Source organism: Stegostoma tigrinum, chromosome 10 (genome assembly GCF_030684315.1).
Source record: "Stegostoma tigrinum isolate sSteTig4 chromosome 10, sSteTig4.hap1, whole genome shotgun sequence".
In the NCBI taxonomy this organism is placed as follows: Eukaryota; Metazoa; Chordata; class Chondrichthyes; order Orectolobiformes; family Stegostomatidae; genus Stegostoma; species Stegostoma tigrinum.
The window spans coordinates 88,771,228-88,790,495 of record NC_081363.1 but is presented as its reverse complement, the minus strand read 5'-3'; the positions used below and the strand labels follow the sequence as shown (position 1 = coordinate 88,790,495).

Genomic DNA, 19,268 nt, shown 5'->3' with positions numbered 1-19,268 from the left:
GATGTGTGTGTGTGTGTGAGAGAGAGATGTGTGTGTGTGTGTGAGAGAGAGAGATGTGTGTGTGTGTGAGAGAGAGAGAGAGATGTGTGTGTGTGTGTGTGAGAGAGAGGTGTGTGTGTGTGTGTGAGAGAGAGGTGTGTGTGTGAGAGGTGTGTGTGTGTGAGAGGTGTGTGTGTGTGTGTGTGAGAGGTGTGTGTGTGTGAGAGGCAAATGTAATTCCTCTCTTCAAGAAAGGAAATAGGGAAATCCCCGGCAATTATAGACCGGTAAGTCTCACGTCTGTCGTCTGCAAGGTGTTAGAAAGGATTCTGAGGGATAAGATTTATGACCATCTGGAAGAGCATGGCTTGATCAAATACAGTCAACATGGCTTTGTGAGGGGTAGGTCATGCCTTACAAACCTTATCGAGTTTTTTGAGGATGTGACTAGTAAGGTTGATGAGGGTCAAGCTGTGGATGTGGTGTATATGGACTTCAGTAAGGCATTTGATAAGGTTCCCCATGGAAGGCTCATTCAGAAGGTCAGGAGGAATGGGATACAGGGGAACTTAGCTGCTTGGATACAGAATTGGCTGGCCAACAGAAGACAGCGAGTGGTAGTGGAAGGAAAATATTCTGCCTGGAAGTCAGTGGTGAGTGGGGTTCCACAGGGCTCTGTCCTTGGGCCTCTACTGTTTGTAATTTTTATTAATGACTTGGACGAGGGAATTGAAGGATGGGTCAGCAAGTTTGCAGACGACACAAAGGTCGGAGGTGTCGTTGACAGTGTAGAGGGCTGTTGTAGGCTGCAGCGGGACATTGACAGGATGCAGAGATGGGCTGAGAGGTGGCAGATGGAGTTCAACCTGGATAAATGCGAGGTGATGCATTTTGGAAGGTCGAATTTGAAAGCTGAGTACAGGATTAAGGATAGGATTCTTGGCAGCGTGGAGGAACAGAGGGATCTTGGTGTGCAGATACATAGATCCCTTAAAATGGCCACCCAAGTGGACAGGGTTGTTAAGAAAGCATATGGTGTTTTGGCTTTCATTAACAGGGGGATTGAGTTTAAGAGTCGTGAGATCTTGTTGCAGCTGTATAAAACTTTGGTTAGACCGCACTTGGAATACTGCGTCCAGTTCTGGGCGCCCTATTATAGGAAAGATGTGGATGCTTTGGAGAGGGTTCAGAGGAGGTTTACCAGGATGCTGCCTGGACTGGAGGGCTTATCTTATGAAGAGAGGTTGACTGAGCTCGGTCTCTTTTCATTGGAGAAAAGGAGGAGGAGAGGGGACCTAATTGAGGTATACAAGATAATGAGAGGCATAGATAGAGTCGATAGCCAGAGACTATTTCCCAGGGCAGAAATGGCTAGCACGAGGGGTCATAGTTTTAAGCTGGTTGGTGGAAAGTATAGAGGGGATGTCAGAGGCAGGTTCTTTACGCAGAGAGTTGTGAGAGCATGGAATGCGTTGCCAGCAGCAGTTGTGGAAGCAAGGTCATTGGGGTCATTTAAGAGACTGCTGGACATGCATATGGTCACAGAAATTTGAGGGTGCATCCATGAGGATCGCTGAAGGGCCTGTTCTGTGCTGTACTGTTCTATGTTCTATGTTCTATGTTCTAGGTGTGTGTGTGAGAGAGGTGTGTGTGTGTGTGTGAGAGTGGTGTGTGTGTGTGTGTGTGTGTGTGTGTGTGTGTGTGTGTGTGTGAGAGGTGTGTGTGTGTGAGAGGTGTGTGTGTGTGAGAGGTGTGTGTGTGTGAGAGAGAGGGGTGTGTGTGTGAGAGAGTGAGGGGTGTGTGTGTGTGTGTGAGAGAGTGAGGGGTGTGTGTGTGTGTGAGAGAGTGAGGGGTGTGTGTGTGTGTGAGAGTGAGGGGTGTGTGTGTGTGTGAGAGAGTGAGGGTGTGTGAGTGTGTGTGTGAGAGAGTGAGGGGTGTGTGTGTGTGTGTGAGAGAGAGAGAGAGAGAGGTGTATGTGTGTGTGAGAGAGAGAGAGGTGTGTGTGAGAGAGAAGAGAGGTGTGTGTGTAGAGAGTGAGAGATAGGTGTGTGTGAGAGAGAGTGGTCGGTGTGTGTGAGAGAGGTAGGTGTGTGTGAGAGAGAGGTAGGTGTGTGTGTGTGTGAGAGAGAGGTAGGTGTGTGTGTGTGTGCTGTGAGAGAGAGGTAGGTGTGTGTGTGTGTGTGTGAGAGAGAGGTAGGTGTGTGTGTGTGTGTGTGAGAGAGAGGTAGGTGTGTGTGTGTGTGTGTGAGAGAGAGTAGGTGTGTGTGTGTGTGTGTGAGAGAGAGGTAGGTGTGTGTGTGTGTGTGAGAGAGAGGTAGGTGTGTGTGTGTGTGAGAGAGAGAGGTAGGAGTGTGTGTGTGTGTGTGTGTGTGAGAGAGGGTGTGTGTGTGTGTGTGTGTGTGTGTGAGAGAGGTGTGTGGGTATGTGTGTGTGTGTGTGTGTGTGAGAGAGGTGTGTGGGTATGTGTGTGTGTGTGTGTGTGTGCGTGAGAGAGAGAGGGGTGTGTGTGTGAGAGAGAGGGGTGTGTGTGTGTGTGTGGAGAGAGGTCGGTGTGTGTGTGTGTGTGTGAGAGAGAGGTGTGTGTGTGTGTGTGTGTGTGTGTGTGAGAGGGGTGTGTGTGTGTGTGTGTGGTGTGTGTGTGAGAGAGGTGTGGTGGGTATGTGTGTGTGTGTGTGTGATGTGTGTGAGAGAGGTGTGTGGGTATGTGTGTGTGTGTGTGTGTGTGAGTGAGAGAGAGAGGGTGTGTGTTTGTGTGTGAGAGAGAGGGGTGTGTGTGTGTGTGTGGGAGAGAGGTCGTGTGTGTGTGTGTGTGTGAGAGAGAGAGGTGTGTGTGAGTGTGAGAGAGGTGTGTGTGTGTGTGTGTGAGAGAGAGGTGTGTGAGAGAGAAGTGTGTGTGTGTATGAGAGAGGTGTGTGAGTGAGAGAGAGAGTGTGTGTGTGAGAGACAGAGGTGTGTGTGTGCGTGTGTGAGAGAGAGGTGTGTGAGAGAGAGGTGTGTGGTGTGTGTGTGTGTGAGAGAGGTGTGTGTGTGTGTGTGAGTGGTGAGCGTATGTGTGTGAGAGAGAGGTGTGTGTGTGAGAGAGAGGTGTGAGAGATGAGAGAGAGAGGTGTGTGTGTGAGTGTGTGAGAGAGAGAGGTGTGTGTGTGAGAGAGAGAGAGGTGTGTGTGTGAGTGTAGTGTGTGAGAGAGAGAGGTGTGTGTGAGAGAGAGAGAGGTGTGTGTGTGTGACAGTGAGAGAGAGGTGTGTGTGAGTGAGAGAGAGATGTGGTGTGTGTGTGTGAGTGAGAGAGAGAGAGGTGTGTGTGTGTGTGTGTGTGAGAGAGAGAGAGGTGTGTGTGAGAGAGAGAGAGGTGTGTGTGAGAGAGAGAGAGGTGTGCTGTGAGAGAGAGAGGTGTGTGTGTGTGTGACAGTGAGAGAGAGGTGTGTGTGAGTGAGAGAGAGAGAGGTGTGTGTGTGTGTGAGTGAGAGAGAGAGAGAGGTGTGTGTGTGTGTGTGTGTGTGAGAGAGAGGTGTGTGTGTGTGTGAGAGAGAGGTGTAGAGTGTGTGAGAGAGAGAGGTGTGTGTGTGTGTGAGAGAGAGAGGTGTGTGTGAGAGAGAGAGAGAGGTGTGTGTGTGTGAGAGAGAGAGAGGTGTGTGTGTGAGAGAGAGAGAGAGGTGTGTGTGTGAGAGAGAGAGAGAGAGGTGTGTGTGAGAGAGAGAGAGAGGTGTGTGTGAGAGAGAGAGAGAGATGTGTGTGTGTGAGACGAGAGAGAGAGAGGTGTGTGTAGTGTGAGAGAGAGAGAGAGGTGTGTGTGAGAGAGAGAGAGAGGTGTGTGTGAGAGAGAGAGAGAGGTGTGTGTGTGAGAGAGAGAGAGGTGTGTGTGTGAGAGAGAGAGAGGTGTGTGTGAGAGAGAGAGAGGTGTGTGTGTGAGAGAGAGAGGAGTGTGTGTGTGTGAGAGAGAGAGAGGTGTGTGTGTGTGTGAGAGAGAGAGAGGTGTGTGTGTGTGTGTGAGAGAGAGAAGTGTGTGTGTGTGTGTGTGTGAGAGAGAGAGAGGTGTGTGTGTGTGTGTGTGTGAGAGAGAGAGGTGTGTGTGTGTGTGTGTGAGAGAGAGAGAGGTGTGTGTGTGAGAGAGAGAGAGGTGTGTGTGTGTGGAGTGAGAGAGAGAGGTGTGTGTGTGTGTGAGAGAGAGAGAGTGTCGTGAGAGAGAGAGAGGTGTGTGTGTGAGAGAGAGAGAGGATGTGTGTGTGAGAGACGAGAGAGAGGTGTGTGTGTGTGTGTGAGAGAGAGGTGTGTGTGTGTGTGTGAGAGAGAGAGGTAGGTGTGTGAGGTGAGAGAGAGAGTGTGTGAGTGTGTGAGAGAGGTAGGTGTGTGAGAGACGAGAGAGTAGGTGTGTGAGAGAGAGAGGTGTGTGTGTGAGAGAGAGGCTGAGTGTGAGAGAGAGGAGGTGTGTTGTGAGAGAGAGAGGTAGTGTGGTGAGAGAGGAGTGTGTGTGTGTGTGAGAGAGAGAGAGAGAGAGAGAGAGAGAGGTGTTGAGTGAGAGAGAGAGAGAGAGGTGTGTGAGAGAGAGAGAGTGTGTGTGTGAGAGAGAGAGAGGTGTGTGTGTCGAGAGAGAGAGAGGTGTGATGTGTGAGAGAGAGAGAGGTGTGTGTGTGAGAGAGAGAGAGGTGAGTGTGTGAGAGAGAGAGAGGTGTGTGTGTGTGTGTGAGAGAGAGGTGTGTGTGTGTGTGAGAGAGAGAGGTAGGTGTGTGTGAGAGAGGTGTGTGTAGATGTGTTGTGTGTGAGAGAGGTAGGTGTGTGAGAGAGAGAGAGGTAGGTGAGTGAGAGAGGTGTGTGTGTGTGAGAGAGAGGTGTGAGTGTGTGTGAGAGAGGTGTGTGTGTGTGTGTGTGTGAGAGAGGTAGGTGTGTGTGTGTGAGAGAGAGGTGTGTGTGTGTGAGAGAGAGGTGTGTGTGTGTGTGAGAGGTGTGTGTGTGTGTGTGGAGAGAGGTGTGTGTGTGTGTGAGAGGTGTGTGTGTGTGTGACGAGAGAGAGAGGTGTGTGTGAGAGAGAGAGGTTTGTGTGAGAGAGAGAGGTGTGTGTGAGAGAGAGAGGTGTGTGTGAGAGAGAGAGAGTGTGTGTGAGAGAGAGAGAGGTGTGTGTGAGAGAGAGAGGTGTGAGAGAGAGAGGTGTGTGTGTGTGTGTGTGAGAGAGAGGTGTGTGTGTGAGAAGAGAGGTGTGTGTGTGTGTGAGAGAGAGGTGTGTGTGTGTGAGAGAGAGGTGCGTGTGTGTGAGAGAGAGGTGTGTGAGAGAGAGAGAGGTGTGAGAGAGAGAGAGGTAGGTGTGTGTGAGAGAGGTGTGTGTGTGTGTGAGAGGTGTGTGTGTGTGAGAGAGAGAGAGGTGTGTGAGAGAGAGAGAGGTGTGAGAGAGAGAGAGGTAGGTGTGTGTGAGAGAGGTGTGTGTGTGTGTGTGTGTGAGAGAGAGAGAGAGAGATGTGTGTGTGTGTGTGTGTGTGTGTGTGTGTGTGAGAGAGAGAGAGGTAGGTGTGTGTGAGAGAGGTAGGTGTGTGTGAGAGAGGTAGGTGTGTGTGAGAGAGGTAGGTGTGTGTGTGAGAGAGGTAGGTGTGTGTGTGAGAGAGGTAGGTGTGTGTGAGAGAGAGGTAGGTGTGTGTGTGTGTGTGAGAGAGAGGTAGGTGTGTGTGTGTGTGAGAGGTGTGTGTGTGTGTGTGAGAGAGAGAGAGGTGTGTGTGTGAGAGAGGTGTGTGTGTGTGTGTGAGAGAGGTGTGTGTGTGTGTGTGAGAGAGGTGTGTGTGTGTGTGAGAGAGGTAGGTGTGTGTGAGAGAGGTGTGTGTGTGTGTGAGAGAGGTGTGTGTGTGTGTGAGAGAGAGAGAGAGAGATGTGTGTGTGTGTGAGAGAGAGAGAGGTAGGTGTGTGTGTGTGTGAGAGAGAGAGGTGTGTGTGTGAGAGAGGTAGGTGTGTGTGAGAGAGAGGTAGGTGTGTGTGTGTGTGAGAGAGAGGTAGGTGTGTGTGTGTGTGTGAGAGAGAGGTAGGTGTGTGTGTGTGTGAGAGGTGTGTGTGTGTGTGTGAGAGAGAGAGAGGTGTGTGTGTGAGAGAGGTGTGTGTGTGTGTGTGAGAGAGGTGTGTGTGTGTGTGTGAGAGAGGTGTGTGTGTGTGTGAGAGAGGTAGGTGTGTGTGAGAGAGGTGTGTGTGTGTGTGAGAGAGGTGTGTGTGTGTGTGAGAGAGAGAGAGAGAGATGTGTGTGTGTGTGAGAGAGAGAGAGGTAGGTGTGTGTGTGTGTGAGAGAGAGAGGTGTGTGTGTGAGAGAGGTAGGTGTGTGTGAGAGAGAGGTAGGTGTGTGTGTGTGTGAGAGAGAGGTAGGTGTGTGTGTGTGTGTGAGAGAGAGGTAGGTGTGTGTGTGTGAGAGGTGTGTGTGTGTGTGTGAGAGAGAGAGAGGTGTGTGTGTGAGAGAGGTGTGTGTGTGTGTGTGAGAGAGGTGTGTGTGTGTGTGTGAGAGAGGTGTGTGTGTGTGTGAGAGAGAGAGAGAGAGATGTGTGTGTGTGTGAGAGAGAGAGAGGTAGGTGTGTGTGTGTGTGAGAGAGAGAGGTGTGTGTGTGAGAGAGGTAGGTGTGTGTGTGAGAGAGGTAGGTGTGTGTGAGAGAGAGGTAGGTGTGTGTGAGAGAGAGGTAGGTGTGTGTGTGTGTGTGAGAGAGAGGTAGGTGTGTGTGTGTGTGAGAGGTGTGTGTGTGTGTGTGAGAGAGAGAGAGGTGTGTGTGTGAGAGAGAGAGAGGTGTGTGTGTGAGAGAGGTGTGTGTGTGTGTGTGAGAGAGGTGTGTGTGTGTGTGTGAGAGAGGTGTGTGTGTGTGTGAGAGAGAGGTAGGTGTGTGTGAGAGAGGTGTGTGTGTGTGTGAGAGAGGTGTGTGTGTGTGTGAGAGAGAGAGAGAGAGATATGTGTGTGTGTGAGAGAGAGAGAGGTAGGTGTGTGTGTGTGTGAGAGAGAGAGGTGTGTGTGTGAGAGAGGTAGGTGTGTGTGAGAGAGAGGTAGGTGTGTGTGTGTGTGAGAGAGAGGTAGGTGTGTGTGTGTGTGTGAGAGAGAGGTAGGTGTGTGTGTGTGAGAGGTGTGTGTGTGTGTGTGAGAGAGAGAGAGGTGTGTGTGTGAGAGAGGTGTGTGCTGTGTGTGTGAGAGAGGTGTGTGTGTGTGTGTGAGAGAGGTGTGTGTGTGTGTGAGAGAGGTAGGTGTGTGTGAGAGAGGTGTGTGTGTGTGTGAGAGAGGTGTGTGTGTGTGTGAGAGAGAGAGAGAGAGATGTGTGTGTGTGTGAGAGAGAGAGAGGTAGGTGTGTGTGTGTGTGAGAGAGAGAGGTGTGTGTGTGAGAGAGGTAGGTGTGTGTGAGAGAGAGGTAGGTCGTGTGTGTGTGTGAGAGAGAGGTAGGTGTGTGTGTGTGAGAGAGAGAGGTAGGTGTGTGTGTGTGTGAGAGAGGTGTGTGGGTGTGTGTGTGTGTGCGTGAGAGAGAGAGGGGTGTGTGTGTGAGAGAGAGGTAGGTGTGTGTGTGTGTGTGTGAGAGAGAGGTAGGTGTGTGTGTGTGAGAGAGAGAGGTAGGTGTGTGTGTGTGTGAGAGAGGTGTGTGGGTGTGTGTGTGTGTGCGTGAGAGAGAGAGGGGTGTGTGTGTGAGAGAGAGAGGGGTGTGTGTGTGGGAGAGAGGTCGGTGTGTGTGTGTGAGAGAGAGGTGTGTGTGTGTGTGTGTGTGAGAGAGGTGTGTGTGTGTGAGAGAGAGGTGTGTGTGTGTGTGTGTGTGTGTGAGAGAGGTGTGTGTGTGTGAGAGAGAGGTGTGTGTGTAGACGAGAGGGTGTGTGAGAGAGTGAGAGCCGTGTGTGTGTGAGAGAGAGAGGCTGCTCGTGTGTGAGAGAGAGAGAGTGTTGTGAGAGAGAGCTGAGAGAGATGTGTGAGAGCGTGCTGAGTGAGAGGAGAGAGAGTGCTGTGTGTGTGTGAGAGAGGTGTATGAGCTGTGAGAGAGAAGTGAGTGAGAGAGAGGTGTGATGTGAGAGACGTGTGTGTGAGAGAGGTGCTCGTGTGAGAGAGTCGCTGTGGGTGTGGGAGGGGTGTGAGAGAGAGTGCTGGCTGAGAGTTGTGAGAGAGGGGTGTCTGTGTGAGGTGTGTGAGAGAGGCGGTGTGTCGCTGTGTTATGTGAGAGAGAGGTGTGTGTGTGCTTGTGATGAGAGAGAGAGGTATGTGTGCATGAGAGAGAGGTGTGTGTGTGAGAGAGAGAGGTGCTGCTGCTTGAGAGCGAGAGGTGCTGTGCTGTGAGAGAGAGGCTGTGTGTAGAGAGAGAGAGCGTGCTGTGTGTGTGTAGAGAGGAGAGAGAGAGAGTGTGTGTGTGTGTGTGTGTGAGCGAGAGGTTTGTGTGTGTGAGGGAGAGTGGTGTGTGTGTGTGTGAGAGAGAGAGATGGATATGTGTGTCTGTGTTTGACGGGTGTGAGGACGGGGAGCATGTGCGTGTGTAATGGGAGGCAGGGAGCATTTGTGTGGGTTTTGCTGTTTAGCTTGTGTGTGTCCTGAGGGGTCAAGCAAAGAGGGAGAGCGTGTGTGTCTGTGATGTGGGTATGGGGGATCGTGTGTGTGTGGGTCGGGAGGCAGTGGACCGTGTGTGTTTGATGCGGCGCTAGAGTGGGAGTCTCTTTGTGTGGTTCAGTGTGGGAGGAAGCATATGCGCCTTTGTGTGGGTTGTGGTGATGGTGAGCAGAAGCATGTGCGCTTGTGTGGCGCATGGTCATCGTGAGTGGAAGCTTGTGCGTGTGTGAGGGGTGTGCTGATTGTCAGAGGAAGCCTGTACACATGTTAGTGAGGGTGTGGCAGTTAGAACATAGAACATAGAAAAGTACAGCACAGTACAGGCCGTTTTGCCCACGATGTTGTGCCGTGGAATAATCCTAATCGAAAAATAAAATAACCTAACCTCCATTCCCCTCAATTCACTGCTGTCCATGTGCATGTGCAGCAGTCACTTAAATGTCACTAATGACTCTGCTTCCATGACTACCGCTGGTAAATTATTCCATGCGCTCTCAACTCTCTGGGTGAGGAACCTCATAGAACATAGAACATTACAGCACAGTACAGGCCCTTCGGCCCTCGATGTTGTGCCGACCTGTCATACCAATCTCAAGCCCATCTAACCTACACTATTCCATGTACGTCCATATGCTTATCGTAACCTCCCTCTGATGTCTCCTCTATACCTTCCTCCTAACACCTTAAAACTATGACCCCTCGTGGCAGTCAGTCCTGCCCTGGGGAAAAGTCTCTGACTATCGACTCTATCCATGCCTCTCATTACCTTGTGCACCTTGATCAGGTCACCTCTCTTCCTCCTTCTCTCCAGAGAGAAAAGTCCGAGCTCAGTCAACCTCTCCTCGTAAGACAAGCCCTCCTGTCCAGGCAGTATCCTGGTAAACCTCCTTTGCACCCTCTCCAAAGCCTCCACATCTTTCCTATAATAGGGCGACCAGAACCAGACACAATATTCCAAGTGTGGTCTCACCAGGGTTTTGTAGAGCTGCAGCATAACCTCGCGGCTCTTAAACTCGATCCCGCTGTTAATGAAAGCCAAAACACCATATGCTTTCTTAACAACATTATCCACTTGGGTGGCAACTTTGAGGGAGCTATGCACTTGAACACCAAGATCCCGCTGTTCCTCCACACTGCTGAGAATGCTGCCTTTAATCCTATATTCAGCATTTAAGTTCGACCTTCCAAAATGCATCGGTTTTGCATTTATCCAGGTTGAACTCCATCTGCCATTTCTCAGCCCAGCTCTGCATTCTGTCCATGTCTCGCTGAAGCCTGCAGTAGCCCTCGATACTATCAACGGCACTGCCAACCTTTGTCATCAGCAAACATACTAACCCACCCCTCAACCTCCTCATCCAAGTCATTTATAAAAACTACAAAGAGCAGAGGCCCGAGAACAGACCCCTGCAGGACACCACTCAGCACTGACCTCCAGGCAGAATACTGAGCATCTACAACCACTCTCTGCCTCCTGTCAGCCAACCAATTCTGAATCCAGACAGCCAAATCACGCTGTATCCCATACCTTCTGACTTTATGAATGAGCCCTCCATGGGGAACCTTATTAAATGCCTTGCTGAAGGGCAAGCATCTGTGTGGGCGTTTGGTGGAGGCAGAACATGTGGGTGGACCAAGTGTGTCTGGGGAGGGTGTTTGTGCAGAATGAGTGTCGGGGGCATAGAGAATGTGCGTGTATGGGGAGGTGGACACGAGGTTGCGTGTGTAAGGGGCATGGGGTGAGCATAATTGGACGATTGTGTGCAATTGCATAATTTAGGGGTATGTGTTGTGCAGATGGGAGCATGAGAGTGTCAAGGTCTATGTCTCGGGTGTTGCAGTGTATGTGGGCAGGAGAGTGTGCTTGAGGGCAAGAGAGTACATTGCAGTGATAGGCTTTGTGTCTGATTGTAGGGGTGTTGTGGGGGCAGGTATTCCAAGTGTAGAAGGCTTACTTGCTGGTGCATTTCAACAGTTTTGTGCTCAGTTCATGTTCAGAAGTGAGCTTCAATACAGCGTTGATTTTGAAGTGATATTTTGATCATTTCAAAAAGTAAATTGGCAATAGACAGCATACTGTGAAGCTAATCTGTGTGAGCACCTCACCTGAATTTCATCTGTTTCCAAGAAAGGACTAGATGATGTGTCCTCTGCCTCATTTGATATATGCCCAGCCTGATGTTAGCCTAGACAGTGCAAGCTACAATCAGTTGTGGGTATTTAACCAGTTGGAGAAGCTATTTTGGAAGCCCTGTGTTTCTGAGCTGAACTTGTTTGCTGTTTCCAGCTGTCTTGGAACAGAGATGACAAATGGTTGATCAGGTGTAATGATGAAGTCGCATCCACGTCCTTGAAGAATTAGTATTGGAAGAGGGAACTGAGCAAGGGGGCAAAAGAAGAAATATGTACGATAACTGTCACCAGAGAAAATGTACAAGGGAAACTAATGCCAATAAAGACTGCTAAGTCCCTTGGACCTGATAATTTCACCCTAGGATGTAAAAGAAAGTAGCTACAGAAATGATGGATGTACTGGCAGTGATTTTCCAAGAATCCTTAAAATGTCAGAAAGGAGTGGAAACTGCCAAAGTAACATCTTAGTTATAAAGGGAAGAAAGCAGAAACATTGCCTACTATTAGATTTTTTAAAAAAAATGTAATAGCAGACCTTTTAGAAAAGTGTTAATGTGATCAAGCAGAGTCAACTTGGCTTCATGAAGGGGAAAAGATGCCTGAAAAATGTGTCAGAATACTTTGGAGGAGTTAACAAGCAAGCTAGATAAAGAGGGGCAATGGACGTGTTATATATGGATTCTCAGAAGGTGCTTGATGAGGTGTAAGACATTTGGCTACTTAAGAGCCCACAGTATTGGGGAAGGGTGGATTAGCATGGATTATTAGCATGGATAGAGGATCAGCAAGCTCATTCAAGAAAAGAGTTGGGATAAGATGGGCGTCAGCATTTTCCAGGTTGGCATCCTGTAACTAGTGGAGTGCCACAAGGATTAGTGCACATTTAAGACAGAAGAGAGGATTTTTTTTTCCATGTGTAGTGGATCTGTGGAATTCTTTACCACAGAAGGCTGTCAAGGTTGGGTCAGTAAGTATATTCAAGGCTGAGATAGACGGATTACTGTCCAGTTAGGGGAGTTCAACAGTTATGGGAGAAAAGTCTGGCAAGTGGAGTTGAGGATTTTCAGATCATCCATGATCTCATGGAATAGCAGAGCGGACTTGATGGGCTGAATAGCCCATGACTGTATTTATTGCATGTAATAAATGTTTTTGTTCATTTTAATTTAAATTGACAACTCATTAATGATGTATTTGCTAGGTCTTGTGAAAGATGCAGCCAGACCCTCCTACTGGGTGCCTGACCACGAGATCACTGATTGTTGCTATTGTCGGAAAGAGTTTACAGCAAAGATGTCCAAGCATCACTGCCGAGCCTGTGGGCAGGGTTTTTGCAATGAGTGCTCTCAGGATCGGCGGACAGTCACTTCACGTGGATGGGACCATCCGGTGCGAGTCTGTATAAACTGTAATAAAAAGCCAGGTGACCTTTGATTGGCAGATTTGGAAAAGACAATGCTGATCTAACAGCAGATTTTAACCCAAATTATTCACTTCTTAACTATCACACATGCATGACATTTCAAAAATAGAATAGAATTGTTAAAATAGTTCTTAACCCTACGATTTCATAAACTTGATAAGAGGTATATTTTTTAAAGGTTCTGGATAATAACCAGACTTCAATAGAAATTTGGTAATGTTGTTGTAGAAAGTTGTTTTCTTGTTCAACTCACTGTTCATGTTTGTGATATGCCTCGTGGACACTCATCATAACTGACCTTTCTGTAAATCCTGTATATGTATGGAGTGAGTTACCAAGCCTACTTATAATTATACACGTTGCAAGAAGTGACATCTGCTTAAGTGGATGATACCTTCAAGTTTTCTTGTGTGTAACAGCACTGTAGCCTTCTCAGTGCAAGTATTTCTCCTATAACACGATAGTTGTGTTCTTGTGCAACCTCGCGCTCTAGAAATTGTTATAACTGTACAGTGGAAAGTTGGCATTATCCAAACACATTACAGCCAATTTGTGTTAACAAAACACATTATGGCAGAAATACCTGTAATACTATTATTGAGGCAGTCATAAGTAGTCCCACTGTGCTGCCAGGCCCCAGGGTATCAATATAAGTCTTCAGTAATGCAGGCTTCTCCCCCTCTGTTAATAGTCTTTAAAATCTACTGAGGAACAAGTTCCTAATGTCAATATACTTTGACACCTTTCTAAAAAGTTTATTTATTTAAAGACGTACTTTTTTTTGTTAGTGCTGCGTTGATATCCAAAATACTTATTGATAAATGGTATCAATGTTCATGGAAAATATTACAAATTTATGGTTTGTGAATGATTTATGTAAATAAATAGATGGATGTCCTTTACATTGCATACCCTGCTAGGCAACTCATTTCTGTTGTTTATAAATTTTATGTTAGCTTACTTATGTTACTCCCCTGGAACAGTTGGGACTTGAAACCAGGTCTCCTGGCTCAGAGGTAGAGGTATAACCACTGCACCATTAGAATCCTTTTCAGTAGTTTTTGTTTTATTGAGAGGTTTCACGTGATTTAAGTCATGGAGATCCAGAGCACCATCTATGCTGGTCAAAACCAACAAACAGACAAACTTTCAGGTATTAACAATTTGGATCCAACCGTGAAAATCATAGAATCATAGTCATAGAGTCCTACAGCATGGAGACAGGCCCTTTGGCCCAAGCTGGTCCATGCCTAACACCATGTCCATCCATGCTAGCCTCATTTCCCTGCACTTGGCCTATATCCTTCTACCTTTCTTTTCCATGTATTCCTCCAAATGCCTTTTAAATGCTATTAATATATCTGCCATAACCACCTGTGCTGGCAGCTCATTCCATATGCTTACCACCCTCTGAGGGGGGAAAAAAGAAGGTTGGTCATCAGGTTCCCATTTATTCTTACCCCTCTTACTTAAACTGATGCCGTCTGGTCCTCAATTCCCCAACTCTGGGAAAAAGACTGAGTGCATTCACCCTTTCCATGTCACTCACTATCTTATACACTTCTATAAAATCCACCCCGCACTCAGTCTCCTACGCTCTAAAGAAAAAATCTCTATCTACTGTACCTCCAGTGCCTCCAGAAAAGGTTCTCCCTACGGATTCTCAGCTCCATGCTCTCTGCCATGCATCAACATTCTCTCCCTGCAGTCAACCTTGCTGAGTTTAGGGACTAAGACCAGTGGAGGACCACTACTGCTTTTTGTTCTTGGAAGGATCCATACCCTCAACAAATGCTTTTTTCTTCACCCTGTCAGACATCAAAAGACCAAACTTTCCCATACTTACCTCCTGACACAGACCTGAATCATTCAGCATCCTAACCTGATCTGCAACCTTCTCTGGGATCAGCTCCATGCCATTGACAACGTGGGTACTCCAACAGCAGAGGATTAGATAGGGTGGACAGTGAGAGTCTTTTTCCGAGGATGATGACTTCAGCTTGTACAAGGGTGCATAGCTACAAATTGAGGAGTGATAGATTTAAGACAGATGTCAGAGGCAAGGTTCTTTACTCAGAGAGCGGAACGCCCTGCCTGCCAAGGTAGTTAACTCAGCCACATTAGGGGTGTTTAAACAGTCCTTGGATAAGCATGTGGATAATGATGGGATAGTGTAGGAGGAGGGGCTTAGATTAGTTCACAGGTCGGTGCAACATCGAGGGCCAGAGGGCCTGTTCTGCGCTGTATTGTTCTATGTTCTAACTCCTACAGGTCATGTGACTGCCATTTTCTCAGACTTCGATGACCACGTGACTGCCAACATCAGTGACAATCGCATTGCTATTACTTCTGTTTCCTCTCACATGTCCACTTCAGCACACACACCCACTCCTAATAAAGTATGCAGGTCCAGTCCCAGCTCCAGTCCTACACCCGGCCCCAAGCCCTGCTGGATAAACTACATCCCCCAGGACCTTCCCCTCACTGAAGCTAAACAGTCAGCCTTCAGCAAAGGGCTCACATTCATTCCCCTGTACCCACACATAAACAAATTCCACGCACGCCATGATTTTGAACTTTTTTTTGCTGCTTCCGCCTCCTCCTCTTCCCGCCTCTAGCAAACTCCATCCTCCTGGACACCCCCTCCTGGCCTCCTAGCCTCCTACCTTCCCTGGAACTCTTCATCTTAAACTGCTGCTGTGACCTCTCCACCCTTTTCACTTGTTCCAGCCTCTCCCTATCGGTACACACAATCTTCCACTTCCTTTGTTCCAAACCTAACACGTTGCTATCAAACCTGCCAGTAAGGGTGGGGGCGTGTGTTGGTAGTATGGCGTACTGACCTCTACATCACTGAGGCCAGATAGCATCTCTCTGACACCTCCTACTGTCCACTCGATCATGACCCCACCTCTGATCACCTAACCATCACCCCCCAGACCATCAACAACTTCATCACTTTAGGAGATGTCCCATCCACAGCCTCCAGTCTGATAGAAGTGGGTGGTGTGGAGTTGGTCCATAAACTGAACTGCCCCGGTCGACCCATTGTCTCTATCTGCTCCTGCTCCTGCTCCTCCTCTGCCGAACTCATCTCCTCCTACCTTCACTCCATTTTTCCTCATTTGGTCCAGGAATTCTCTACCCACATGCCCTCTACCTTTTCAAAACTTTCAATTCCCTGGTCCGAAACACCTCATCTTCATCATGGACATACAGTCCCTGTACATGCATCCCCCACACAGAGGACTTAAAAGCCCTCAGCTTCTTCCGCTCCCATAGGCCCAGCTAGTCCCCATCCACTGACACTCTAATTCACTTAGCTAAACTGGTCCACACTCTCAACAATTTTTCTTTCGATCCCTCCCATTTCCTACAAACCAAAGGATGGCCATGGGCACCTGAATGGACCCAAGCTATGCCTATCTCTTTGTAGGATTTGTGGAAAGTCCCTCTTCCACAATCACACCAGCGCCATCCCTCACCTCATCCTCCACTGTATTGATGATGGCATTGGTGCAGCCTTGTGCTCCTACAAGGAGCTCAAGCAGTTCATCAACTTCATCAACATCTTCCAACCCACCCTCAAATTTACCTGGACTATTTCTGATAATTCCCTCTCTTACATGGACCTTTCCATCTCCGTTTCCATTTCCAGACACCATCTCACTACAGACATTCATTTCAAACTCACTGATTCCTGCAACTACCTTGACTATACCTCCTCTCACCCACCCTCCTGCAAAAATGCTATCCCATACTCTTGATTCCTCAGCCTCCACTGCATCTGTTCCTGGGATAAGATGTTCTTCTCCAGGACATCCCAGTTATCCTCCTACTTTAGGGACTGTACTTCCCCTCTGTAATTAAGGATGCCTTCACTGTGTCTCCTCCATTTCCTACACTTCTGCCGTCAAACACCCTCTTTCCCCCCCCTCCCCAACAACAATTAGGATAGAGTTCCCTTTGTCCTCACGTATCACCCCACCAATCTCCAAATTCAACGCATTATTCTCCAACATTTCTGCCACCCACAATCAGGCCCCACTACTAATAAGATATTTTCCTCCCTACCCAGTCTGCTTTCCATAGGGACTTTCATTCCGTGACTCCCTTGTCAGCTCTACACTCCCCCTCAACTTCTGCACCACACCCCGTACCTTGCCCTGCAACCACAAAAGGTACAATACTTGCCCCCACCCCTCCCCTCTCAGCTCTGTCCAAGACCCCAAACAATCTTTCTAAATTCGGCAGAGATTCACCTGCACTTCATTCAACTTGATGTATTGCATCCGTTGCTCCCTATGTGGTCTCCTGTATATTGGGGAGATCAAATGCCGACATGGGAACGGGATCTGCACTCTGCATGCTTCAACTAACTCAACTTTCCAACTGCCATCCATTTTAATTCCGTGTCCCACTCCCTTAGTGACATGTCCATCCTTGGCCTCTGCTGTCAAAGTGAGGCCAAACATATACTGGGGAGGAACAGCACCTGATATTTTGCAATGAAAGCTTATAGCCAAATGGCTTCAAAATTGACTTCACCAGCTTCAAAATCCCTCCAACACCCCCAACCTTATCCCATGTCCATTTTCCTCCCACCTGACTGGACCTAACCTATCTATTCCACAGACCAATAACAATCCCCCCCACCCCGGTATGCCTTGGTATTGTAAATGTACATTTACTTCTTAAGTCTTATGTGGGTTTCTGCCTCAACCACCCTTGCAGGCAGTCAGTTCCAGATTCCTACCATCCTCTGGGTCTAAAAAACGTTTTTCCTCACATATATCTTCTAAATATTGCCCTTACCTTAAATCTAACCCCAGTCAAGGTAAAAGGTTCTTTTCTGTCTACTCTATCTGTGCTTCTCATAATTTTAAACATTTCAATCATGTCCCCTGTCAATGTCGCCTGCTCCAAGGCGAATAATGCCAGTCTGTCCAATCTGTCTTCATAACTGACACTCTTCACCTAAGGCAAACCTCTTGGTAAGTCTTCTCTGCACCTTCCCTAGTGTTGTCACTTCCTTCCTGTAATATGGATTCCAAAACTGGATACAATACACTAGCTGTGGCCTAACCAACATTTTGTACAGTTCCAGCATACCGTTCCTTGCTCTCAAACTGTATTCCTTGCCTCATAAAGGTAATACCATATGCCACCTTGCCCACTTTATCCATCTGTCCTGATACCTTAAGGGGCTGGTGTACATGCACACTAAGGTCCTCAGTACTTCTGAGGGTCCTACCATTCATCATGTCGTTCCTTGCCTTGTTTGACCTACAGTGCCTGTCCTGACTTGGTATGGTTTACCACAGAAGAAAACTATGTATACAGCCTACTTCAATTCAAATGCACCATTGAGATCCACAAAGGCAAATTGTCGATACTTTAGCTGTGAGAAATAGGAACAGGACAGGACAAGACAATATGCACCTTTGATCTAGTTTCACCTGTCAATACTGTCATGGCTGGTCTGGGGTGTCAATGCGACATTTTTCTGCTTGCTCAAAATATCCCAAAATTTGTCAGTTTCGTCCTTAAATATATTCAGTACTAGTGCTTCCGTCTTCAAAACAGAAATGACAAATTACTTCTCTCAAATCTGTGAAATGCATGAGCTGAGAGTGAGGTGGATGCTAGGACACTCGGTAAATTTGAAGAGATAGACAGATGTTTAATTAGTAACGGGTAAAGATGAATGGGAGTGAGCAGGAAAGTGGAATTGAGGCCAAGGTGCGATCAGTCATTATTGTACTGAAGGGCAGAGTAGGCTTGAGGTGTTGAATTGCCGACTTCCACTTCTGGTTCTTGCATTCTCATTGTCTGTTGTATATTGCAGTAAAACGACGTTCAATTGCAGGTGGTTATTATTGAAATAATTTTATTTAAGCTTTCCCAACAGAGAGCTATATGAGGAAATACTCAGATTTTGCAGACGCCGTGCACATCCCAGTACATATCCAGCAAACAACACTGGAGAAACTCAGCTGGTGTGACAGTTTTCATGGAGACCGAGTTCACGTTTCAAGTTTGGCAGGACTCTGCTTCAGAAAAAAACCAGGTGCCATATTATTATGAAGAAGGGTGCAGGTTGAACCCCTCTGATTATTAACCCAAGACACCAGCCCCAATCTGTTGAGGTTTCCTTCCAATAATTAAACCTGAAACACCCAGAGATGCTTGCCTTGCCCTTCGTAACTTGTTAAAAGAGTAGTTGAATGAAAGGAATCCCTGATACTCACTTTAGAAGCAGCAAGTAAAAATTTATTTATTTAACCCTAGCAATGAACAAATGAACATAACTAGTAACAAACTACTGTCAGTAATCTGAAGTTACACCTTTCACACTAATTCTGCGTACATGTATATAATTGGACCACAACAGTTCTATCTTATTTACACATTTATTTTAAACCCATGATAAGGTGTCTGCATAACATTTTTATGGCCTGCAACGTGTACATTCTGTAAATTAAAAGTCTGTAACATAAGACTCCAACAAAATAGTCACATTTTTGTCTTTAAATGTTTCCAAAAAGATGAGAGGGTTGTCGTCTATATACACATCTGTCTCTGAAATATTGTTTGTAACATAAGCATTAAAATGTTGTAAGGCCTGTGTCAAACTCAGTAATTCATTTTCAGTGATGGAGTATTTTTTCTGATGAATATTGTGTTTCTTTGAAAAATAATCAATTGACCTTTCACTTCTACCATCGTTCTCCTGCATCAACACATCTCCGCATCCCCAACCCCTATATTGCTGGTGTTGATAATAACTTAGAAGGTTTTCAAGAAATTTGGTGTGGCTGAAACTGGTGCAGTGTTTGACACTGTTTTTAACTTCTCAAATGCCTACTGGCTTGGTCTGTCCACTGAAATTTTATATCCTCCTTTAGCAAATCTATCAGCAGTGCCGCCATGCTGCTATAGTTTAACACAAACGTACGGTAGAATCCACTCAGTCCCAAAAATCAAAGCACCTCTTTCTTCAAGGATGGTCTTGAAATTCCTGGATGACTTCCTTGGGTCATCCTTCCGCCTCCAATTTTGTCCCCCAAGAGCATCACTTCTGCCTTTGTGAATTCAGTTTTGTGAAACTTATAACCTGTTTTGCCTCTCGTAGGTTTTTAAAGAGCTCTGCCAAATGCATAAGAACTAGGAGCAGGAGTAGGCCATCTGGCCCCATGAGCCTGCCTCGCCATTTAG

General features: G+C 47.4%; 1 protein-coding gene across 2 annotated transcripts in view; it reads left to right on the top strand.

The window, feature by feature from the left end:
- Positions 1–18,861, top strand: part of zfyve1 (zinc finger, FYVE domain containing 1) — a 214,665-nt gene extending 195,804 nt beyond the window's left edge. The window contains exon 10 of one of the 2 annotated variants that reach the window (XM_059649384.1): positions 11,829–18,861. In XM_059649384.1, coding sequence (XP_059505367.1) covers positions 11,829–12,061 — 233 coding nt within the window. In that variant the 3' untranslated portion in view covers positions 12,062–18,861. The remainder of the gene's footprint in view (positions 1–11,828) is intronic. The other variant, XM_048538407.2, reaches the window with a different exon arrangement.
- The last annotated feature ends 407 nt before the right edge of the window (positions 18,862–19,268 follow it).